This window comes from Rhinoderma darwinii, chromosome 4 (assembly GCF_050947455.1).
Source record: "Rhinoderma darwinii isolate aRhiDar2 chromosome 4, aRhiDar2.hap1, whole genome shotgun sequence".
Taxonomy (NCBI): Eukaryota; Metazoa; Chordata; class Amphibia; order Anura; family Rhinodermatidae; genus Rhinoderma; species Rhinoderma darwinii.
The window spans coordinates 321,146,713-321,172,947 of NC_134690.1; the positions used below are offsets into that span (position 1 = coordinate 321,146,713).

At 45.5% G+C, this 26,235-nt stretch overlaps 1 protein-coding gene and 1 long non-coding RNA gene across 4 annotated transcripts in view; one reads left to right on the forward strand and one right to left on the reverse strand.

Moving 5' to 3' along the window:
- Positions 1–241: 241 nt before the first annotated feature.
- Positions 242–26,235, reverse strand: part of LOC142761228 (uncharacterized) — a 36,628-nt gene continuing 10,634 nt past the window's right edge. The window contains exons 1-3 of one of the 2 annotated variants that reach the window (XR_012883567.1): positions 20,591–20,948; positions 5,937–6,074; positions 242–669 (exon numbers count right to left, since the gene is read on the reverse strand). This is a non-coding gene — a long non-coding RNA (uncharacterized LOC142761228). Of the gene's footprint in view, positions 670–5,936; positions 6,075–20,590; positions 20,949–26,235 lie in introns of those variants that run through there. The other variant, XR_012883566.1, reaches the window with a different exon arrangement.
- Positions 20,218–26,235, forward strand: part of THUMPD2 (THUMP domain 2 tRNA and snRNA guanosine methyltransferase) — a 102,439-nt gene continuing 96,421 nt past the window's right edge. Inside the window, exon 1 of one of the 2 annotated variants that reach the window (XM_075864420.1) lies at positions 20,218–20,531. In XM_075864420.1, the coding sequence (XP_075720535.1) occupies positions 20,409–20,531 (123 nt within the window). In that variant the 5' untranslated portion in view covers positions 20,218–20,408. Of the gene's footprint in view, positions 20,532–20,725; positions 20,866–26,235 lie in introns of those variants that run through there. The other variant, XM_075864421.1, reaches the window with a different exon arrangement.

A 26,235-nucleotide genomic window follows, 5' to 3' on the forward strand; every position in this document is an offset into this window, starting at 1 on the left:
TAATAAGAAGTGATCAAAAAGTTCTACGTACAAAATAATGGTACCGATAAAACTACAACTCGTCCTGCTAAAAATAAGCCCTCACACCGCTCAATCGGTGAAAAAAAAGTTATTACTCAGAATGTGGCGACACACAAAATATATTTTTTTTAACTAAGAGTTTATTAGCAATAATAGTAGTAAAGTTTAGAAAAACCTATATGAATTTGGTGTCATCGTAATCGTATTGAGCCACAGAATAAAGATAAGTTGTCGTTTTTACCGCACAGTGAAAACCGTAAAAACGCAACCCCAAAAACAATTGAGGAATCACAGTTTTTTCCAACTTCAGCCCGCAAATTTTTTTTTCCAGTTGTCCCAGTCCATTATATGGAACTATAAATGGTACCAAAAGAAACTACAACTCCATCCGCAAAAAATAAGCCCTCACACCACTCTATTGACAGAACAATAAAAAAGTTATGACTCTTGGAATGCGGGGGGTGAAAAATGAAAAATAAAAAATGACTTCGTCCCGAAGGGGTTAAGTGATCACACCACTGACATATACAGAAAAATATAACCATTAGACTCAAAAATCCATGAATAGTTTTTATTTAAAAGTAAAGACAATTATCATTAGCCTGTTTCATTTCCGGTGAGCCCATCCATGTTTCACAATAGCGTGATCTGTGAATAAACAGAAATGTGAAAGTTAAAAATAGTACTAGACAAAAGTTTAGTGTAAAATTAAAGCCTACACTGAGATTGTTTTAGAACGGAATAGAAGAGATATATGGAGTGGCATTTAAGATAGTATTACCCAAAGGGAAATCGACATTTAGACGATGTGGTCTAAGGGTATTAAGCCTTATGGATCCACGGCAACTATCGGGATTTAAGCAGTCTAATCCTATTACCACCATGTCGAAGCGGGAGGAATGTGGTCTATTATCATTAATTTATGGTCACGTTCACTATGTTTAAGATTAGTGTAATGTTTTTAGACCAGAAGGTCCAGCCTCTTCTTTCGTATCGGGTAACGATGTTAGTTAAAACGAGTCTTAACCACTTGCGGACCGCCCACAGACTATAAACGTCCGGGCGGTCCGCAATTAACACTGCAGGGACGTTCCAGAACGTCCTGCAGAGTTAGCAGGTTTGACGCTCTCGGTGGCATTTAGCTCCGTGATACAGCTGTCTCTAGTGTGTCCGCGATTCACAGTGTGAGCAGTAATGGAAATGAAGGGGAAGCAGTGCTCGTACGAGCACTGTGGCCCCTTCAAAACAGCCGAGCGACGGGTGTGCCAGGTGTCGGATCTTGACCGATCAGATATTGATATCCTGAGGATAGGCTATCAGTTTTTGTGGGCTGGAAACGTCACAACATCTGTAATGGTCGTATGGTGTCAGCGAACCAGCATTGGAAATTTTTTCTCTAAAAGCCAGTTTGCGCACCATACAGTTTGCGCCACCTTGCGCACCATACAGTTTGCGCCACCTTGCGCCTAGCGTTTAAGAAATGCACACATATTTGGTATCGTTGAAGTCGGCAGAAGTTGCCAAATATGTAGGTGTGTTTACCCAGTGGCATGCACCAGATGTAAAAAAAATCACCTATAATCACACATTCACATTTTTTTTCAACTTTTTTTTCCATTTTTCCTTCCATATTTAAAAAAAAATAGTAAAATATAACTTTTATTTTTTTTACACAATATGGAAGCCCAATATGTTCTGAGAAAAACAAGACCAAATACATGTAGGTTGGAAAAATAAGAAGAACAATTTGTTTTTAAATTGGTACATGGCTAAAACGTAAAAAATGGGCCTGGTTAGGAAGGGGGGTAAAAGCTCCTGGTCAGAAAATGGTTGACATCGAGTGATGTCTCGCCCACATATAGTAGACGAGTTGTGCAGCAAAAAAGATGAGGGAATGGCGGCGCTCCTCCGAGACTATATATGAGGTGGAAAAATGTAGGTTGCCGGCTGCCACCCACTGCGGTCGCTCTGTGCTAATTTCTTAGTACCTGGGACAAGATATATATAGGAAGGCAAGAAAAAGTTGCAGTCTAATGACGGGCATCGGCGCCAGGCTCAAGAGGATAAGGAACGGAGTCAGGTAAGTATGATCAAGGAAATCTTTAATTCAGAGGACGACGTGTTTCTGGACCGGACTGGTCCCTTCGTTTTCCCGGGCATGCACAGTAGCGCTCCAGGGACGCCGTGATTAGCGCGGTTTGTAGTTAAACACTTTGTGCCGGTCCCATTATGGTGAGTGTCTTTTATGTGATTGTTTTTACAGGTGATGTCTATTAATGGTTATGTATAATTACAGATCTACTGTTTTTACACTTTTTGATGAGCGATGTTTGTGTATATCGCATTATAAGCCTTATATGCACTATCTGTATCACTGTATTGTTGTATATTTGTCATACACTGTATTTATATTGTATATGTTTATATATGGTTAAACACTTTGGATATACAATTACTTCTTGATTTAAGTTCTCTTATATATATGCTGATGTCACATGCTTTCACTAGCTTGAGAAAGGCTCTATTGTGTAGCTGAAATGTTGCACCTGACTGATGGATTAACCCCTTTAGGACGCAGCCTGTTTTGGCCTTGTGGCACAGCCAATTTTTTCAAATCTGCCATGTGTTACTTTATGTGGTAATAACTCCTGAATGCTTTTACCTATCCAAGCGATTCTGAGATTGTTTTCTCGTGACATATTGTACTTTATGATAGTTGAAAAATTTGGTCGATAAATTCAATATTTATTCGTGAAAAACACCAAAATTTAGAGAAAATTTGCAAAAATGTGCATTTTTCTAAATTTAAATGAATCTGCTTGTAAAACCAATAGTAATACCACACAAAATAGTCACTAGTTACCATTTCCCATATGTGTACTTTATATTTGCATCGTTTTTTGAACATCCTTTTATTTTTCTAGGACGTTACAAGGCTTACAACTTTAGCAGCAATTTCTCACATTTACAAGAAAATTTCAAAAGGCTATTTTTACAGGGGCCAGTTCAGTTCTGAAGTGGTTTTGAGGGCCTTATATATTAGAATACCCCAATAAATGACCCCATTTTAAAAACTGCACCCCTCAAAGTATTCAAAACAGCATTCAGAAAGTATTTGAACCCTTTCACAGGAAATAAAGCAAAGTAGAGGGGAAATTTACAAATTTCAATTTTTTTGGGCGAAATTCATTTGTAATAAAAATTGTGTAACACAGAAGGTTTTACCAGAGAAATACAACTCAATATTTATTGCCCAGGTCCTGCAGTTTTTAGGAATATCCCACATGTGGCCCTAGTGCGGTAATGGACCGAAACACCGGCCTCAGGAGCAAAGGAGCACCTAGAGGATTTTGGGGCCTGCTTATTTTTAGATTATATTTTAGGCACCATGTCGAGTTTGAAGAGGTCTTGTGGTGCCAAAACAGTGGAAACTCCCCAAAAGTGACCCCATTTTGGAAACTAGACCCCTCAAGGAATTTATCTAGGGGTATAGTTAGCACTTTGACCCCACAGGTATTTTGCTATATTTATTGGAGTTAGTCTGTGAAAATGAAAATCTACTTTTTTTCTGAAATAACATAGACATTTTTAATATTTACAAGGAATAAAGAAGAAAATTCACCCCAACATTTGTAAAGCATCTTCTCCCGATTACGTAAATACCCCATATGTGGTAATAAACTGCTGTTTCGACCCACGGCAGCGCTCAGAAGGGAGGGAGCGCCATTTGGATTTTGGAGCACAGATTTTGCTGGATTGGTTTTTAGTGCCATGTCGCAATTGCAACCCCCTGGAGGGAACAAAATAGTGGAAACACCCCAAAAGTGACCCTATTTTGGAAACTAGACCCCTCAAGGAATTTTTCTAGGGGTTTAGTAAGCATTTATACCACACAGGTCTTTTTCAGAATTTAGTAGAATTAGGCCGTGAAAATGAATATAAACATTTTTGTCCACTAAAATGTTGAATTTTTTCATTTTCACAAGGGATAAAGGAGAAAAAGTCGCCCTAAATTTGTAACGCAATCTCTCCCGAGTACGACAATACCCCACATGTGGTAATAATTTATTTTTTTAATAAAAATTAATTAACCTTTGCAGGACTGATCCTTTTTTGCTTTTCCATTTTAGTTTTTCACTCCACGCCATCTAAACGACATAACTTTTTTGTTTTTCCATGAATTGAGAGGTGTGAGGGCTTATTTTTGGCAGGACGAGCTGTAGTTTTTGTTGGTACCATTTTTTGGTAGATGCAAATTTTTGATCACTTTTTATTACATTTTATTTAGAGCTTTGGTGGCCAAAAACAGTGATTTTTGGCGTTTTAAATTCTTTATTTCTTACAGCATTCATAATGCGCTATAAATGTCAATTTTACTTTATTCTGCGGGTCGGTACGATTACGGCGATACCATATGTATATAGTTTTTTTATGTTTTGCAGCGTTTGAACAATAAAATCACTTCTTTATAAAAATAATTTATTTTCCGTGTCACCATATTCTGAGAGCCGTAACTTTTTTATTTTTCAGTCAAAAAAGCGGTTTAAGGGCTTGTTTTTTGCGAGACGGGTTGTAATTTTTATTGGTACTATTTTCGGGTACATGCGACTTTTTGATCACTTTTTATTCTATATTTTGGGAGGGGTGGTGACCAAAAAATAGTAATTCTGGCATTGTTTTTAGTTTATTTTTTTGCGGCGTTCACCGTGCGGTAAAAATAACATTATAGTTTTATAGATTGGGTCGTTACGAACGCGGTGATACCAAATATGTGTGCTGTTTTTTAACGGTTTCATTTTTTTCCTATAATAAGAGACTTATTATAGGAAAAAAAAATCTTATTTTTACACTTTTGTAAAACATTTTTATTAACTTTTTTTTCAATTTTTTCTTTACTTTTTACACTTTATTTTTTTACCTGCAGCTCTGATCGCTGCTAGAATACATTACATTACACTACCTTCTTAGTGTAACGTATTCCAACTGTCAGTGTGACGTCACAGTCAGGGGCGTAACTAGGAAAGACTGGGCCCCATAGCAAACTTTTGACTGGGGCCCCCCCCCCCCTCTGCTGGGTATCACACAACCCCCCCTTGTAGATAGTGCCTCCCTATAGATTCCACCACACAGCGCCCCCCTATAGATAGCACCATACACAGCCCCCTGTAGATAACGCCATACAGACCCCCTCTGTAGATTACGCCATACAGACCCCCCCAAAAAAAAAAAACGGCCTATAGTTTGTCCTACAAAAGACATGCATCCCCTATCCACAGGATAGGGGATACATGTGTGATCGCTGGCAGCGATAAGGAGAACGGGGGACCGAAAGTCCCCCGAAGTTCTCCATGACTAACCTCGGACTTCCGGCGTCTGCGCAGTTCAATAAAAATGAAAGGAGCGCTGGTCACGCATGCGCACAAGCACGACCGGTGCGCAAGTCATTTCCATGGAGCTGCAGACAGACTACGGTAGTCCGAGGTTTGTCATGGAGAACTTAGGGGGGACTTTCGGTCCCCCGTTCTCCTCATCGCTGGGCGTCCCAGCGATCCCACATGTATCCCCTATCCTGTGGTTAGGGGATGCATGTCTTTTGTAGGAACAACCCCTTCAGTGGCGTCGCGCTGTAGCAGCCATAGCGGCTGCTAGCGGAGCCTGCGGCCATGGCACGGGCCCCCTCATGCTGCAGGCCCCGTAGAAGTCGCTACGGCTTCTATAGCGGTAGTTACGCCACTGCGCATAGGTTTGTATGGCGTAAAACTACAGCTCCCAGCATGGCCGAAACAATGATAAGGATATGCTGGGAGATGCGGTTTCACAAAAAAAAAATCATACCACCATCATCTCGCTGCAGATCATACAGTGACTACAATACTGATTAGAGGCAGAATAAACATTTACATTAAGTGACTCACCGGTGACGTCTCAGATTCTAGTTCTTTTCTTCTCTCTCCGGTTCAGACATCTATGATGGATTTCTCCCGGGCATGACCCATTTCTGCAGTTTTCCGTTTAGATGTCTTCAGCTTCTCACTTTTAAAACATTTCTGCACCTGTAAACAAAGTTAAAATTCTCAACACATCTAAATATAACTGTCACACACACACACACACACACACACACACACACACACACACACACACACACACACACCGTGCCCCCTGTAGATAGTGCCCCCTGTAGATAGTGACCTACATATTGTCCCACATATAGCCCACCCCTGTAGACTGTGCACTACATATAGCCACCCTGTTGCTAGTGCCCCACAGGTAACCCACCCCTGTATATAGTGTCCCACACATAGCCCACACCTATAGAAAGTACCCTAAAAAATAGCTCCCCTATAGATAGTGCTCTACATATAGCCCACCCCTCTATAGTGTCTCACATATACTGCCCCACATATAGACCCCCCTGTAGATAGTGGCCCACATCCCCACATACAGACCTCCCCTGTAGCTAGTGCCCCACATATAGACCCCCCCTGTATATAGTGGCCCACATATAGACCCCCCTGTATATAGTGGCCCACACCCCCACATATAGACCCCCTGTAGCTACTGCCCCACATATAGACCCCCCTGTAGCTACTGCCCCACATATAGACCCCCCTATATATAATAGCCCACATAAAGACGACCCCCCCCCTGTAGATAGACCCCCCCACTATAGATAATGCCATTCACATTTTTATGAGGAAAAAAATATATAAAGTTGACGTACTCACATTCTCCGGTTCCCACGCTGTTCACTGGCGATGCAGACATGCTCTCTTCTGAGCATGTCTGCAGGAGCTGAATGAGCGTCCTTCAATGTCGCTGATTGGCGGGGCAGAATGACTTGCCCCGCAATCAGCACCTTCCAAGCATGGAAGCGGCGCGATGATGTCATCGCGCCGCTAGCCAATCAGTGTCATTGTAAGGCACTGGATGGTCAGGCACGGAACATGCCCGGCCATTCAGTGCTAATACATGTATTTGGCTGCCGCTAGCACCGGGGCCCCCTCCGGTGCTAGCGACACCTATAGGCATGAGAGTGCCTGTGTAAGGCTCGGTGGCGCGGGCCCCACAGTAGCGGTGCTACCCCTGTAGCAGCCATAACGGCTGCTAGCGGCGCCACCGGGCATTTGGGAGGGCGTGTCGCCCCCTCAAGCCCCGGGCCCCGTAGCAGCCGCTACTGCTGCTACCGCGGTAGTTACGCCACTGGTCACAGTCACTCTAAGGCCTCATTTACACGAACGTAATATACGCGCGTGCGACGCGCGTGCTTTGCACGCATGTCGTACGCACCTATATTAGTCAATGGGGCAGTTTAGACGATGCGTGAATTGCGCTCAGCGCGTGTGCGCAGAAAAAAACTCACGACATGTTCTATAATCGTGCGTTTTTCGCGCACTCACGCACCCATTGAAGTCAATGGGTGCGTGAAAACCACGCATGCCGCACGGAAGCACTTCCGTGCGAACTGCGTGATTCGCGCAAGAGCTGTCAAACTCCTGAATGTAAACAGAAAAGCACCACGTGCTTTTCTGTTTATAAACATCCAAACGGAGTGTCAAATTCGAGATGAGCGCACCGAACTTCACCGGGTTCGGCCAAACTCGTTTTGACCGAAACCGGTAAAAAATGTTCGGATACGCGACGTCAGGAGACAGTCACTGTCCACGGTGCTGAAAGCGTTAAACTGGTTCAGCACCATGGACAGTGACTTCCGCTCCGAAAATCCATGAACCTGTAAAAAAAAAAAGACGTTCTGACTTACCGATAACTCCGGTCCGACCTCCCGGGATGACAGTTCAGTCCAAGTGACAGCTGCAGCCAATCACAGGCCAAGCACAGGCTGCAGCCAATCACAGGCTGCAGCGGTCTCATGGACTGCGGCGTCATCCTGGGAGGTGGGGCCGGATGACAAGAGAGGGACGCGTCACCAAGGCAACGGCCGGGAGCCCGGACTGGGGGAAGCAGGAAGTTCTTGGTAAGTATGAAAGTCTTTTTTTATTCACAGGTTCGTGTATATTGTGTTCGGCATTCACTGTCGAGGGTGCTGAAAGAGTTACTGCCGATCAGTTAGCTCTTTCAGCACCTTGGACAGTGACGGGCGTCGACTAGCCTCATCTCTATGATGGCGGCTGCGCGAAAATCACGCAGCCGCGCATCATACACGGATGACACACGGAGCTGCCAAGTGCCTTTTGCGCGCGCAAAACGCAGCGTTTTTTGCGCGCGCAAAACGCACACGCTCGTGTAAATCAGGCCTAACAGTTAGTCTACGAGGACCAGCCAGAGGCTGATCCAGATAGGTTTGCATACATGGCAGACCCGGGGGCCATTGTCTGGCCCCCGGGTGCCATCACAAGCATCAGCAGCCCCCACAATTGCATGGGGGCTGCTGATGTGCTACAAACCCTGTACATGCGGAGATCGGCACATGCGGGCAATGAGCCGCTGATCGGCAACTAGTGGAGTGTCAGATGTCAGGGACAGCTGACCTCCCGGTTCTCGATGCACACTGTCGCCGACAGTGTCACAGACACTGTTATCGACAGTGTGCATCGCGAACGGCAGTGATGTCCTGTCACTCTGACAGGAAGTCTATCAGGAGGCTGATCCTGATAGGCTTCCGTACATGGCAGACACGGAGGCCATTACTTGGCCTCAGATCGCCATGCTAGCCATCTGCAAACCTCGCGATTTAATCGTGAGGTCTGCCGATGAGCTAGAAACCCCTTAATGCGGTGATTGCAATCGATCACCGCAATCAAGGGTTAATTGCCAAAATCAGCGGAAATAAGCCGCTGATCGGCATACAGTGGAGTGTCAGCTGTCAGGCAGAGCTGGCCTCCCGGTTCCCGGTGCACACTGTCGCCGACAGTGTGCACTGGGAGCCACGCAGTAACTGTGCGTCCCTGTGCCTTAAGACATTGGCCACATGGACGTACAGTTGCGTCCTGGTGCGCCTAGGGGTTAATAAAGCACCTATTTTTTGCTACGTCTCTGGAGTGCTGCCTTATTTTTGGATCTATACGTTTGGTTGACCTTGGTCGTGTCCCTGGCGGGCTTGCACCTCCACCACTACTATATTTTTGGCTGTGCGGCTGACAATTTTTGTATTTCTATATTACTGATATATGGAGAGAACATAATGGGTCACAAAGCGTATACTTATTTTTCGCCTTCCCATCACCTATATACTCGCATAGATATGATTCTTTCCACTACTAACTCCCTTCCCTTACTAGCCTATTCTAGACATGTATATCCTTGGTCCTATCATGACATGGTTCTTGCTAAATTAGATTTCTCTAAACGTGGGAACATGCCTTTCTCATGCAGACTTAAAGAGGCTCTGTCACCAGATTTTGCAACCCCTATCTGCTATTGCAGCAGATAGGCGCTGCAATGTAGATTACAGTAACGTTTTTATTTTTAAAAAACGAGCATTTTTGGCCAAGTTATGACCATTTTTGTAGTTATGCAAATGAGGCTTGCAAAAGTACAAGTGGGTGTGTTTAAAAGTAAAAGTCCAAGTGGGCGTGTATTATGTGCGTACATCGGGGCGTTTTTAAGGGTATGTGCACACACACTAATTACGTCCGTAATTGACGGACGTATTTCGGCCGCAAGTCCCGGACCGAACACAGTGCAGGGAGCCGGGCTCCTAGCATCATACTTATGTACGATGCTAGGAGTCCCTGCCTCGCTGCAGGACAACTGTCCCGTACTGTAATCATGTTTTCAGTACGGGACAGCAGTTCCACGGAGAGGCAGGGACTCCAATCATCGTACATTACTATGATGCTAGGAGCCCGGCTCCCTGCACTGTGTTCGGTCCACTACTTGCGGCCGAAATACGTCCGTCAATTACGGACGTAAATAGTGTGTGTGCACATACCCTAATACTTTTACTAGCTGGGCGTTCTGATGAGAAGTATCATCCACTTCTCTTCAGAACGCCCAGCTTCTGGCAGTGCAGATCTGTGACGTCACTCACAGGTCCTGCATCGTGTCGGACACATCGGCACCAGAGGCTACAGTTGATTCTGCAGCAGCATCAGCGTTTGCAGGTAAGTAGCTACATCGACTTACCTGCTAACGCCGATGCTGCTGCAGAATCATCTGTAGCCTCTGGTGCCGATGTGTCCTCGCTCGTCTGACACGATGAAGGACCTGTGAGTGACGTCACAGCATGATCTGGCAGAAGCTGGGCGTTCTGAAGAGAAGTGGATGATACTTCTCGTCAGAGCGCCCAGCTAGTAAAAGTATTAAAAACGCCCCGATGTACGCACATAATACACGCCCACTTGGACTTTTACTTTTAAACACACCCACTTGGACTTTTGCAAGCCTCATTTGCATAACTACAAAAATGGTCATAACTTGGCCAAAAATGCTCGTTTTTTTAAAATAAAAACGTTACTGTAATCTACATTGCAGCGCCTATCTGCTGCAATAGCAGATAGGGGTTGCAAAATCTGGTGACAGAGCCTCTTTAAGGAATCCTTGTTATCTAACCCTTCGATCAAGTCACAGATACAGACTGAACTTACTCAGTTCTTCAAAGATAATGTCACTCCTGATGTAAATCCTCATACTGTATGCCTAGCTCATAAAGCATTTATTAGAGGTAGGATAATAGCAATAACATCTAAACATAAAAAAGAACGTTCCCAAGCTCAGACTGCTCTAGAAGATAAGCTTGCCCACCTTGTGGCAGCTAACCAAAGGTGTCCCTCCCTTTACCGACATCAAAGATACTAAACTTCAGATCAATATGTTGTTAACCCACGGGGCAGAAAAGGTTCTCCGTTGGACACAATCGAAATATTATAAATGGGCTAACAAACCGGACAAACTACTAGCCCAGCAATTGAATGCCTGTCAGAAAGTTAACCAAGTTTTCCATTTACAATCACACCCTGGCCAGGTCACCGCTAAACTAAGGCTGTGTTCACATCACCATTGCCCTTCCATTGAGGGGTTCCATCGGGTTAACCCCTCAACGGAAAGGCAAACTGAAAACTCAGCTTCCGTTACCCTCACCATTAGGCCGGATTCACACGAGCATGTGCGTTTTGCGCACGCAAAAAACGTGGCGTTTTGTGTGCGCAAAAGGCACTTAACAGCTCCGTGTGTCATCATCATATGATGCGCGGCTGCGTACTTTTCGCGCAGCCGCCATCATTATGACACTCTGTTTGGATGTTTGTAAACAGAAAAGCACGTGGTGCTTTTCTGTTCTCATTCATATTTTTCACTGCTGTTGCGCGAATCACGCGTGTCCCACGGGAGTGCTTCCGTGTGGTGCGCGTTATTTTCACGCACCCATTGACTTCAATGGGTGCGTGATGCGCGAAAAACGCACAAATATAGGACATGTCGTGAGTTTTACGCAGTGGACACCTGCTGCGTAAAAATCACGGACTGTCTGTACGGCCCCATAGACTAATATAGGTCCGTGCGAGGCGCGTGAAAATCACGCGCGTTGCACGGACGTATATCACGTTCGTCTGAATAAGCCCTTAATCTCAATGGTGACGGAAACATTGCTAAAGGTTTCTGTTTGTCACAGTTGTGACAGAGTTTCATTGTTTTGACGGAATCAATAGCGCAGTTGACTATTGACCATTAGCAAAGTTTCCGTCACCATTGAGATCAATGGTGAGGAAAACAGAAGCTGAGGAGTCAATTTGCCTTTCCGTTGAGGGGTTAACCCGACGGAAACCTCCGACCGAACCCCTCAACGGAAGGACAACTGTAATGTGAACAGGCCCTAATCTTGATTGCATCCATGCTGCCTTTAGCTCATTTTATCACTCTTTGTATGCTAAGCTTACACCCCCTACTGAGACCGTGGTGAAGAACTTTCTCGCTACTGTTAATATCCCCCACTTATCCCAGACTGACCTTAGTGCGCTTTAGGCTGGGTTCACACGACCCTGTTACGTCCGTAAAGTACGGAACGTATTTCGGCCGGAAGACCCGGACCGAACACACTGCAGGGAGCCGGGCTCCTAGCATCATAGTGATGTACGACGCTAGGAGTCCCTGCCTCGCTGCAGGACAACTGTCCCGTACTGTAATCATGATTACAGTATGGGACAGTAGTTCCACGCAGAGGCAGGGACTCCTAGCGTCGTACATCACTATGATGCTAGGAGCCCGGCCCCCTGCAGTGTGTTCGGTCCGGGTCTTCCGGCGGAAATACGTTCCGTACTTTACGGACGTAACATGGTCGTGTGAACCCAGCCTAAGGGCAGATACAGACGGACGTTGCGTTTTTGCGCGCGCAAACAACGCTGCGTTTTGCGCGCGCAAAAACCATTTGACAGCTGCGTGTGTCATCCGTGTATGATGCGCGGCTGCGTGATTTTCGCGCAGCCGCCATCATAGAGATGAGTCTAGTCGACACCCGTCACTGTCCAAGGTGCTGAAAGAGCTAACTCTTTCAGCACCCTCGACAGTGAATGCCGAACACAATATCGAAAAACCTGTTGAAAAAAAAAGAAAAAGTTCGTACTTACCGAGAACTTCCCGGCCGTTGCCTTGGTGACGCGTCCTTGGTGACGCGTCCTTGGTGACGCGCCTCTCGACATCGGGCCCCACCTCCCTGGATGACGCGCCAGTCCATGTGACCGCTGCAGCCTGTGCTTGGCTGGAGCTGTCACTTGGACTGAATTGTCATCCCGGGAGGTCAGACTGGAGGAAGACGCCGGGAATTATCGGTAAGTCAGAACTTCGTTTTTTTTTCTACAGGTTCATGTATATTGGGATCGGAAGTCACTGTCCATGGTGCTGAAACAGTTTAACTCTTTCAGCACCATGGACAGTGACTATCTCCTGACGTCGCGTACCGATAATTTTTTTGCCGGGTTCAGCCAAAACGAGTTCGGCCGAACCCGGTGAAGTTCGGTTCGCTTGTCCGGCTTCGCTCATCGCAAAGACACTCCGTTTGGATGTTCGGAAACAGAAAAGCACGTGGTGCTTTTCTGTTTACATTCATCCTTTTAACAGCTGGTGCGCTGTTTCAGTCGGTTCGCACGGAAGTGCTTCCGTGCAACCTGCGTGGTTTTCACGCACCCATTGACTTCAATGGGTGCGTGATGCGCGAAATACGCAGAGTTATTGAACCTGTCGCGCTTTTTGCGCAGCAGACAAACGCTGCGCAAAAAGCACGGACTGTCTGTACTGCCCCATAGACTTGTATTGGTCCATGCGTGCCGCGTGAAAACCACGCGGCCCGCACGGACCGAATACACGCTCGTGTGAATCCCCCCTAACACTGAGATTACTGAAGAAGAACTAGTTTACAGTTAAGAACCTGATATTAGGAAAGGCACCCGGGTTCACTGCATTGTATTACACAAAATTCCTTCAACCCTTAAAGGGGTTGTCCGAGATACCAAAATTTTTTCAAAAACTGTGTCATACATTACCCCTTATACAGACAACCTAAATAAAGCATTATTTTAAAAAAAAATTCTACTTAGCACATTTCTTCTTTGAATTTAGCACAGCTTGTTTACATGCAGTTCAGCTCTGGTTTGTTGATCTTTCCTTGTGATGAAACTTTTTTCCCGTGCACGCTCATTGCAGGCTGCAATGAGCGTGCACGTACCTTCCAAGAGTTCATGTGAGCTGTCCTTGCTCCTCCCCGCTGACATCCTTCACTGGACTTGTCGTCTTGCTGACATTCTTGAAGGATGGTGAGCAAATGTTCTCCTCCCCATTATGTTTTTCACATTTATGTTTTCTTTCTCTTTTCAGGTCTATAAACCTCTTCGTGTCTCCCCTCACCCTCGTCCACCCTCTTCTATCTCATGTCTCTCTCCACTAAGGCCATGTTCACACTGAGTTTTTTTGCAGGAGGAATATCTGCCTCAAAATTCCGTCTTGAAGTTTGCGGCAGATTTACCTCTCCCTGCACGTTGATTTTTGCATCGTTTTTTGTACGCTGTTTGGTTTTTGTTTGCCGCTTTGTTCGTGCCGTTTTTCGCTTAGTTTATCTTGGCGTTTTTTGCTTGTTTGTTTGCGTCTTTTTTTGCGATGTTTTTCGCTGTGTTTTCCGTTGCGTTTATCGTAGCCTTTTTCGCGTCGTTTATCGTGTCTTTTTTTGCGTCGTTGTTTGCGGCTATTTTTGCTGCGTTTTTCGTTGCGTCTTTCGTGGCGTTTTCCCTGTTATTTTTCGCGGCGTTCTTTACCTCTTTGTTTGCGGCTTTTTTCGCGTCTTTTTCGCGGCGTTTATCGTAGCCTTTTTTTCGTCGTTTTTCGCGTCTTTTTTTTGCATCGATGTTTGCGGGGTTTTTTTCCGGCGTTTTTCATTGCGTCTTTCGTGGCGTTTTCCCTGTTGTTTTTCGCGGCGTTCTTTGCCTCTTTGTTTGCGGCTTTTTTCGCGTCTTTTTCCGCGTTGTTTTTCGCGGCGTTTATCGTAGCCTTTTTTGTGTCTTTTTTTTGCATCGTTGTTTGCGGGTATTTTTTGCTGCGTTTTTCGTTGCGTCTTTCGTGGCATTTTCCCTGTCGTTTTTCGTGGCGTTCTTTGCCTCTGTTTGCGGCTTTTTTTGCGATGTTTTTTGCGGCGTTTATCGTAGCCTTTTTGGCAATGTTTTTTGCGTCTGTTTTGCACAACGGCTGTCAAAAGGATGAATGTAAACAGAAAAGCACCACATGCTTTTCTGTTTACAAACATCCAAATGGCGTGTCATAATGATGGCGGCTGCGCAAAAACCACGCAGCCGCCCATCATATGATGCTGCCTCACGGAGCAGGTAAGTGGCTTTTGCGCAGGCAAAACGCTGCGTGTTTTGCATGCGCAAAAACGCCACGTTCGTCTGAATCAGGCCTTCTACACATTTTTAGGCAAGTTAGTTCAGACATTGATGAAAACTCCGCTGCGGATGACAGGCAGCGTTGCAGAAATTTCTAGCCGCAGCATGCACTGTCTGTTGCGGAGAAGTGGAATGGCACAAAGTATTTCAGCCTTTGCAATGCAAAAACTGAAATATGTGGCAGGTCCGCTGTGTTTTCTGCAACGTCTGAATTACCTGTCAAAACTGCAAATATTGGTGCAGACTCGTTGCGTACTTTCCCCTAAATCTGCAACAACATTTGAAGCATAAAAACTCTGCCACGTCTGAACGTGCCCTAATAATAACAGCCAGCGCTGTGGCCACCACAGTATTAGCGATGGTCAGCTACTGGATGTTACCCAGGTATGCTATTCCCAGTTTCCCTGGTGGCGAAGGGTACCAGGGTCATAGTGATGGTTAGTGTTCGTCCAGCCCCGTCTTATGCCTCATGCACACTTGCGTGTAAGATTGACGCCCGTGAGAAACACGTATGAATCGGGTCAGTTTGTGTGCGTTATGCATCATTGTGCTTAGCAAGTGGCATGCGTTATTCACGCACTCAGAAGGGCCATTTTTTCGTTACAACAAATTGCAGCATAAATCACGCACCAAACACGTGTGCGGTGCGTGGTTTTCACGCATGCATTGACTTTAATGTGAGTGTAGGTGCATGATAACGCACCAATAGAGGACATGCAGTATGTTTCACGCAGCGGACTCTCGCTGCGTGAAAACGGCCCCATTGAAATAAATGGGTCGCGTGTGCTGTGCGTGGTTTCGACAATCAGCTCACGGACGAGATTCACCCTGGTGTGAATGGGGCCTTAGGCACGATTTACACTAGCGTGAATCAAGTCTGTGTGCTGTGCTTTGAAAAAACGCACAACACACGCGACCCATTTATTTCAATTGGACCGTTGACACATGTGTGACTTTTCACGCAGCGAGAGTCCGCTGCGTGAAACATACTGCATGTCCTCTATTGGTGCGTTATCCTGCACCTACACTCACATTGAAGTCAATGCATGCACTTGACAGCTCCGTGTGTCCTGTTCATACGGATGCGCGGCTGCGGTTTTCGCGCAGCCGCCATCATTATGACACTCCATTTGGATGTTTGTAAACAGAAAAGCACGTGGTGCTTTTCTGTTTACATTCATTCTTTTACTGCTGTTGCGCGAATCACGTGCGTCCCACGGAAGTGCTTCCATGGGGTGCGCCTGATTTTCACGCACTTATTGACTTCAATGGGTGCGTGATGCTCGAAAAACGCAGAAATATAGAACATGTCGCGAGTTTTACGCAGCGGACTCACGCTGCGTAAAATTCACGGACTGTCTGCACTGCCCCATATACTTACATAGGTCCGTGCGACCCGCGTGAATACCACGCGGGTTGCACGGACATATAGCACGTTCGTGTTAATCCGCCCTAACGCAAACACACGGACGGGATTGACGCAAGTTTTTCACGCGCGGAAAATACACACGCTAGTGTGCATGAAGCCTTACTAATGGACGCTGTTAGACAGTGGCCATTAATAATGCACTAGTAATAAATTTTTAAATAAATGAGAAGGACATAGAAAAAATATTGTAATAAAATAACACACACAACCAGGGGCGTAACTAGGAAAGACTGGGCCCCATAGCAAACTTTTGACTGGGGCCCCCCCTCCCCTGGGTGTCACACAACCCCCCCTTGTAGAAAGTGCCTTTTTTACAAACCCCCCTTTTGATAACGCCATACAGCCCCCCTGTAGATAACACCATACAGCCCCCTTTGTAGAGATCTACAGAGGGGGCTGTATGGCGCTATCTACAGAGGGGGCTGTATGGCGCTATCTACAGAGGGGTCTGTATGGCGCTATCTACAGAGGGGGCTGTATGGCGCTATCTACAGAGGGGGCTGTATGGCGCTATCTACAGAGGGGGCTGTATGGCGCTATCTACAGAGGGGGCTGTATGGCGCTATCTACAGAGGGGGCTGTATGGCGCTATCTACAGAGGGGGCTGTATGGCGCTATCTACAGAGGGGGCTGTATGGCGCTATCTACAGAGGGGGCTGTATGGCGTTATCTACAGAGGGGGCTGTATGGCGTTATCTACAGAGGGGGCTGTATGGCGCTATCTACAGAGGGGGCTGTATGGCGCTATCTACAGAGGGGGCTGTATGGCGCTATCTACAGAGGGGGCTGTATGGCGCTATCTACAGAGGGGGCTGTATGGCGCTATCTACAGAGGGGGCTGTATGGCGCTATCTACAGAGGGGGCTGTATGGCGTTATCTACAGAGGGGGCTGTATGGCGTTATCTACAGAGGGGGCTGTATGGCGTTATCTACAGAGGGGGCTGTATGGCGTTATCTACAGAGGGGGCTGTATGGCGTTATCTACAGAGGGGGCTGTATGGCGCTATCTACAGAGGGGGCTGTATGGCGCTATCTACAGAGGGGGCTGTATGGCGCTATCTACAGAGGGGGCTGTATGGCGTTATCTACAGAGGGGGCTGTATGGCGTTATCTACAGAGGGGGCTGTATGGCGTTATCTACAGAGGGGGCTGTATGGCGTTATCTACAGAGGGGGCTGTATGGCGTTATCTACAGAGGGGGCTGTATGGCGTTCCCTACAGAGGGGGCTGTATGGCGTTATCTACAGAGGGGGCTGTATGGCGTTATCTACAGAGGGGGCTGTATGGCGTTATCTACAGAGGGGGCTGTATGGCGTTATCTACAGAGGGGGCTGTATGGCGTTATCTACAGAGGGGGCTGTATGGCGTTATCTACAGAGGGGGCTGTATGGCGTTATCTACAGAGGGGGCTGTATGGCGTTATCTACAGAGGGGGCTGTATGGCGTTCCCTACAGAGGGGGCTGTATGGCGTTACCTACAGGGAGTCTGTATGGCGTTCCCTACAGGGGGGTCTGTAGGGAACGCCATACAGCCCCCCCTGTAGGGAACGCCATACAACCCCCCCTGTAGGGAACGCCATACAGCCCCCCCCCCTGATGCGAACTACAGTTTGTCCTAATAAAAGACATGTATCCCCTATCCAAAGGATAGGGGATACATGTGTGATCGCTGGCATTGATAGGGAGAACGGTGGACTGAAAGTCCCCTGAAGTTCTCCATGACTAACCTCTGACTTCCGGTGTCTGTGTCGGCAGCTCACTAAAAATGAAAGGAGCGCTGGTCACGCATGCGCACAAGCGGGACCGGCGCTCCATTCATTTCTCCGGAGCTGCCGACACAGACCCCGGAAGTCTGAGGTTTGTGATGGAGAACTTCAGGGGACTTTCAGTCCCTCGTTCTCCCTATCGCTGCCAGCGATCACACATGTATCCCCTATCCTGTGGATAGGGGATGCATGTCTTATGTAGGAACAACCCCTTTAATGGCAGAGTGGGGAGATACCTCCCTGCTCTGCCGTAGTGTTCAGTGGCGTCGCGCTGTAGCAGCCATAGCGGCTGCTAGTGGAGCCTCCGGCCATGGTGGGGGCCTGTGCCGGCGGGCAACACGGGCCCCCTCATGCCGCGGGCCCCGTAGCAGCCGCTACTGCTGCTACGGCGGTAGTTACGCCACTGCACACAACACTGGTTAATGATTTTATTAAAAATAAAAAAGGTGTCATTGAAGTAGTCCTTGAACTTGATGTAGTACCAAGGACCCAAACTGTAAAAAACACATAATAACTAAGAAAAAAAAAAAGAAGAGGGATGCTTAGATACACTGCTCATGTGTGATACTGTTAGACCATGTATCTAAGCCTACCACAAGGTAGCCTTAGATACATTACCCAAGCAGACAGTGTCACACATGGGCCATGTATCTAAGAATACCACATGTTAGGCTTAGATACAGGGCCCCAAAACACTAATCTTAGGGTATGTTCACACGGCAGCGTCCGTAACGGCCGAAATTACGGGGCTGTTTTCAGGAGAAAACAGCCCCGTCATTTCAGCCGTAACGGCATGTGCTGGCGCTTGAACGCAGCGTCCATTACGGACGTAACTGGAGCTGGTTCTCCATGGAGTCCATGGAAAACGGCTCCATTTACGCCTGAAGAAGTGACATGACACTTCTTTGGCGCGGGCGTCTATTTACGCGCCGTCTTTTGACAGCGACGCGTAAATATACGCCTCGTGTGAACAGGCAAACGTCAGCCCATTGCTTTCAATTGGCAGATGTTTGTCAACGCATTCAAGCCGTAATTTCGGACGTAATTCGGGGGTTAATACGCCCGAATTACGTCCGTAAATAGGCCGTGTGAACATACCCTTACATTGTGTTAGGCTTAGATACAGGCTCCATGTGTGACACTGTTTGTTAGACCCTGTATCTAAGCCTAACAATGTTGGATCTTATCCAGAAGATCTTATCCAGTTCAGGACCGGGCTATTTTGAGCCTTCCGGACCAGACACCGTTTAGCCCTTTTTAGCACGTGTTAGTTAAATGGCTATAACTTTTGTATTTGTTGGGCTAACGACGTGATTTTTGTGACGTTTTTTCAGTAGACAATGCAGGTTTCTTTTTTTATCATTTTTTTATACACACCTTTTTTGCCATTTTAGAATTTTTATTCATAAAGTTTGAAAATAATAGTAAAAAAATAAGCTTTTTTACGTTTCAGCTATTTTTTTTGGTAATAACATAGTTTTACCCTAAAATAGACCTTTTATTTGTAATCGTCATTGTCTACCATAAATTTTCATATATTACATGTCTATATTTGGGTAATTGGGTCAGCGCTAGCGTTACAACAATGATTGGCGGGGGGAACGGTATTTTTTTGGGGTGGGTATTTTATGTGTATTTATTATTTAATTTTTTTTGTACTTTACTATTTTTTTATTACTATGGTCTGTCCCTCAAAGGTCAAAAAAGACCTTTGGGGAACTTTATATACTTTTCCACTGTAACTGGGGCTGCACAGCAGCCCCAGTTACAGGGGAAATCAGCCCTCTCATAGTGACGATTGTCACTAACTGGGCTGTGCTGGGTCTAGTAAGACCCAGCAGCAGCCTGCCACTAACGGCACCCGGCAATCATGTGACCAGTCACATGATCACCGGGACTAATAGAGACAGCGGCGCCTCCTCTTCCGCCTTTCCTCGCGCCATGGCCGCAGTCCTGTGTTAGCCCAGGGAGACCACCCGTAAGGGGGATAAAAACACAGACAGCACATACAAGAAACAATACATATGTTTCCCAGGCTCCTCTCTCCTTTTGGCTGCCACGTGGCAGCTTTTCACTTGTTATCCCCCCCGGCAACACAGTGCATAAACAAGTTTGCTTCTCAACGGAAGGAGGCCATCCATGTTGTCAATATGCAAATTCAGCCACTTTCAAGCCAACTGGAGCCAGAAATACACTCTTTCTGCTTTTCAACCTGAACAAGAAAACCCCAGCAAGCTGGAGCATGCAAAAAGATCTGCCTGCCTGCCTGCCTGCCTGCCTGCCTGCCTGCCTGCCTGCCTGCCTGCCTGCCCACAATACTCCACCAGGACGTACATAATCACTGTACGGCTACTTGCACATCATACACAATGTCAATCGATCCTACATCCCATGCTCTCCACATTCACACCCAGGATTTCTTTTGCACTGCAGGACGTGGGATGGAGCGTTTCCTCATCGATGAGTTGACTTCGAAACTGTCAGCTGGAAATGTAAGTTCACTTGTCCACATATACAGCTTCATTCACTTATCACATGCATATAAACTCACTTCTTTCTCACAGTATGTCTTTCTGCTGTGACAATACATCTCATAACTACAGGTCCCATGACGCACGGAATACAGCAGTCACGCGACTCGTCCTTGCAGGTCCCCCATGAAATGCAGGCCCGGAAGGATAACACTTGTGTTCGTGCTTTGTTGTCATACACACGATTCTGGGGATCTTTGAACGACTGATGTGGGGGGTTGTATGTGTTCTGCACGCTAGATTCACGCTGAATCGGATACCGGGTAGGGGTCGGTTAATGCGGTGTTTGTACAAGGTATGCTTGCACGAATGGAGTAATGTACAGGAACGGGTTAATGTGTTAGTGCTGCCGCCACGCTGTACTGGGATCTGGCGGCAGTGTTGTTACAGGGGAGAAAGAATCTGCTACGCAGGGTTTTCTTTGGTTTCATGTTGCAAGGCGGGGTGTGCTTTACACGCGGCTTCTAGCGAACCCTCTTTGAACAGAGGGTTCGACTATGTGAATAGGGAATCGGGGGGGGAGAGAGTTAAAGCCACTCTATAGAGCACGTGTGAGTGAGCGCGCTCTGGACGATCGGCTTGGACTTCATTCCGGAGTGTCTCACTAGGCCCAGTGGCACAACAGCCTTTTTTTTTTTCCTTTTCAAAGGTGCCTGTACATTTCCCCCTATTGAGATAACGTCCAAGCACTCAATATATGGTATAAACCACTTTTAGGCCGGATTCACACGAGCGTGTGCATTTTGCGCGCGCAAAAACGTGGCGTTTTGCGCCTGCAAAAGGTGCTTAACAGCTCTGTGTGTCAGCCGCGTATGATGCGTGGCTGCGTGATTTTCGCGCAGCCGGCATCATTATGACACTTGGTATGTTTGTAAACAGAAAAGCACGTGGTGCGTTTCTGTTTTCATTCATACTTTTTACTGCTGTTACGCGAATCTCGCGCGTCACACGGAAGTGCTTCTGTGTGGTGTGCGTGATTTTCACGCACCCATTGACTTCAACAATGCACAAATATAGGACATGTCGTGAGTTTTACGTAGCGGACACACGCTGCGTGAAAATCACAGACAGTCTGCACGGCCCCATAGACTAACATAGGTCCGTGCGAGGCGCGTGAAAATCACGCGCGTTGCACGGACCTATTATACGTTAGTTTGAATAAGCCCTTGGGTGTGTTCACGTCAGCGTTCGCTTTCAGTTGATGGGCACCGTCTGAGCTTTCCGTCAAATGAACCCATCACCGTAAAGGCAAACGGAAACCATAGGTTCCCTTTGCATTAACATTGATTTCACCGGTAATGCTACCGTTGCTAATGGTTTCCGTTTGTTTCCGTTCCGTAAGGGTTTCTTTCTTTTGACGGAATCAATAGCAGTTGACTGCGCTATTGATTCCGTCAAAACAACGGAACTTGTTCACAACGGTGACAAACGGAAACCATTAGCAAAGTTTCCGTCAGCATTGTGATCAATGGTGATGCAAACGAAAGCTTAGGTCTCAGTTTGACTTTCCATTGAGGGGTTAACCCGACAGAAATCTCAGACGGAACCCCTGAACGGAAAGCCAACGCTGATGTGAACAGGCCTGATGTGAGGCAGGATGGAGCGTTTTCTTATCAATAAGTGGGTGCAGTTACACATCGCAGATTTTGTTGCGATTGACAATCGGTTTCATTCATTTATATGGAATTTGCAGCCTGCTGCAGAAACAACCCTATTTAGATGAACCCTTTCAGGACCAGACTCATTTTCGTTTTTAGGCTTTTGTTTTTTCCTTTTCGCCTTCAAAACGTCGTAACGTTTTTTTTTATTTTTTCGTTGACACAGTCATATGAGGGCTTTGTTTTTACAGGACAAATTGTACTTTCTATTAGCACTATTTAATATGTGTGATGTACTGGGAGGCTGGAAAAAAAATTCATAATTGGAAAAAAACAGCAATTCTGCCATTTTCTTGTGGGTTTCGTTTTTACGATGTTCACTGTACGGTGAAAATTAAACCTTTATTCTGCGTGTCAGTATGATCACGGATATAGAAAATTTATGTAGTTTTTGATATGTTTTACTACCTTTAAAAAAATGTTAACGTTTGAAAGAAATTATGTTTTGTTTTTTGGCATCGCCGTATTGTGACCCCTGTAACTTTTTTATATTTTTGTGTATAGAGCTGTGTTAGGCGTCCTTTTGTATTTGGAAAGATGTAGTTTTTATTACAACCATTTTAGGGAATGTCTGGCATTTTGATCATTTTAGTCAATTTTTTTGGGTGGGTTGAAGTGACCAAAAAACGGTGATTCAGCCATTTTGATGTTCTTTACCGCTACGGCGTTCACCGTATTGGATAAATATTTTTATATTTTTGTAGTTTGGGTATTTTCAGACGGGGGGATGCCTAATGTGTTTGATAATTTGTAATTATTTATTTTTATATGTGATCTAGGGAAAGGCGTGTGATTTGAATTTTTATATTTTTTTATTTTGTAAAATAATTTGAAAAACTTTTTTTACAACTATTTTTTAGCCCCCCCCCCCCCCCCCCCTTGAGGGGTAGGATCTTGTGGTCATTAGCTCGCTTATGCCATAGACTGCAATATCACGGTATTGCAGGCTATGGCAAAATCAGTGCATTTCTATTGAGACCTACCTGTAGCAATCTTCCTATAGCAGGCTTGGGAGCGTTCAGAAGACTCCCAGCTGCTATAGGAATACACCAGCTACAAACAGAAGTGAAAGTGAAAACCCCTCAGATGCCGGTGGTCACCTCTGGCACTGGCATCTGAGGGGTTAAATGCTTGCGATCAGAGATGTCTCTGATCGCAAGCATTGCCACTGGGTCCCTGCTCGGCTTCTGAGCGGGCACCATTTTTAAAAACCCTTTCTCAAAGTAAATAGCCATATTAGCGACGGGAAAGGGTTAATGGAACTGATTTTCGGTCACAAAAGTTTATACAACATAATATGCCCCATGTGACTGCACCCTCATTTGCTTTTTTCCCATCAAACTGTTGGCATGGCGCAGTAAAGGGGGTTTTACACTTGAAGATTATCAGGCAGACGAGCGTTCATAGAACGCTCATTGCCGATAATTTCCGTGTGTAAACAAGGGAAAGGATCAGCAGATGAATGAGCAAACGCTCAGTCATCTGCTGGTCAGCTGGTCGTATCGTTTTAAATGTGCTGCCCACATGATCACAAGATAATAATGAATGGGGACAAGCGATCGGAGTAACGACCGCTCGTCCCCATCCATAGTTCCGTGTGACAGGAGCAAACGAGCGCTGATCAACGATGTCTCGTATGTGGACGCTTATCGGCCGGTGTAAAAGGCCCTTAAAGAGGCTCTGTCACCAAAAATGCTCGTTTTTTAAAAATAAAAACGTTACTGTAATCTACATTGCAGCGCCTATCTGCTGCAATAGCAGATAGGGGCTGCAAAATCTGGTGACAGAGCCTCTTTAAGTTACTAGCAAAATTTGCTCGATATGTTCAGTATTTAATTGTGAAAAACACCAAAAATTAGCGAAAAATTGCAATAATTTGCATTTTTCTCAATTTAAATGTATCTGCTTGTAAGACAGGCAGTTATACCACACAAAATTGTTGCTAATTAACATCACCCATATGTCTACTTTAGATTGGCATTGTTTTTTGAACATCCTTTTATTTTTCTATGACATCACAAGGCTTAGAACTTTAGCAGCAATTTCTCACATTTTCAAGAAAATTTCAAAAGGCCATTTTTAAAGGGGCCAGTTCAGTTGTGAAGTGGCTTTGAGGGCCTTATATATTAGAAACCCCCAAAAAGTCACCCCATTTTAAAAACTTCACCCCTCAAAGTATTCAAAACAGCATTTAGAAAATGTCTTAACCCTTTACACATTTCACAGGAATTAAAGCAAAGTAGAGGTGAAATGTACAAATTTCATATTTTTTTGCAGAAATAAATTTTTAATACAATTTTTTTTATAACACAGAAGGTTTTACCAGAGACATGCAACTCAATATTTGTTGCCCAGTTTCTGCAGTTTTAGGAAATATCCCACATGTGGTCGTAGCGTGCTACTGGAATGAAGCACCGGCCTCAGAAGCAAAGGAACACCTAGTGGATTTTGGGGCCTTATTTTTGTAAGAATATATTTTAGGCACCATGTTAGGTTTGAAGGGCTCTTGCAGTGACAAAACAGTAAAAATCCCCCAAAAGTGACCGCATCTGGGAAACTAGACATCTCAAGGAAATTATCTAGGGGTGTAGTGAGCATTTTGACCGCACAGGTTTTTTACAGAAATTATTGGAAGTAGGCCGTGAAAATTAAAATCAACATTTCTTCAAAGAAAATGTAGGTTTAGCGATTTTTTTTCTCATTTCCACAAGGACTAAAGGAGAAAAAGCACCGCAAAATTTGTAAAGCAATTTCTCCCGAGTAAAACAATACCCCACATGTGGTAATAAATGGATATTTGGACACACGGCAGGGCTTAGAAGGGAAAGAGCGCCATTTGGCTTTTGGAGCTCAAATTTAGCAGGAATGGTTTGAGAGGCCATGTCACATTTACGAAGCCCCTGAGGGGACAAAACAGTGGAAACCCCCCACAAGTGACCCCATTTTGGAGACTACACCCATTGAGGAAATTATCTAGGGGTATAGTGAGCGATTTGACCCCACAGTTTTTTTGCAGAAATTATTGGAAGTAGGCCCTGAAAATAATAATCTACATTTTTTTAAAAAAAATGTAGGTTTAGCTAATTTTTTCTCATTTCCACAAGGACTGAAGGAGAAAAAGCACCACAAAATTTGTAAAGCAATTTCTCCCGAGTAAAACAATACCCCACATGTGGTAATAAACGACTGTTTGGACACACGGCGGGGCTTAGAAGGGAAAGAGCACTATTTGGCTTTTTGAGATCACATTTAGCAGGAATGGTTTTGCGGAGGCCAGGTCACATTTGCAAAGCCCCTGAGGGGACAAAACAATGAAAACGCCGAAAAAGGGACTCCATTTAGGAAACTACACCTCTTGAGGAATTCATCTAGGGGTGTAGTAAGCATTTTGACCCCACAGATGTTTAATAGAATTTATTAGAATTAGGCAGTGAAAATAAAAACAGTCCTTTTTCTTCAATAAGACGTAGCTTTAGCGCAAATTTTTTCATTTTCTCAACAAATAAAGGAAAAAAAGAACCCAACATTTGTAAAGCAATTTCTCCCGAGTACGGCAATACCCCATATGTGGTCATAAACTGCTGTTTGGGCAAACGGCAGGGCTCAGAAGGGAAGGACCGCCATTTGGAGTGCAGATGTTGCTGGATTGGTTTCTGGGCGCCTGTGGGCCCAAAACAGTGGAAACCCCCCAGAAGTGACCCCATTTTGGAAACGACACCCCTCAATGCATTTACCAAGGGGTGTAGTAAGCATTTTAACCCTGCAGGTGTTTTGTAGAAATTAGTGTTCACTCGATGTTGCAGAGTGAAAATGGGATTTTTTTCCATAGATATGCCAATATGTGGTGCCCGGCTTGTGCCACCATAACAAGACAGCCCTCTAATTATTATGCGGTGTTTCCCGGTTTTAGAAACACCCTACATGTGACTCTAATCTTTTGCCTGGACATATGACAGGGCTCAGGAGTGAAGAGTACCATGCGGAGTGGAGGCCTAATTTGGCGATTT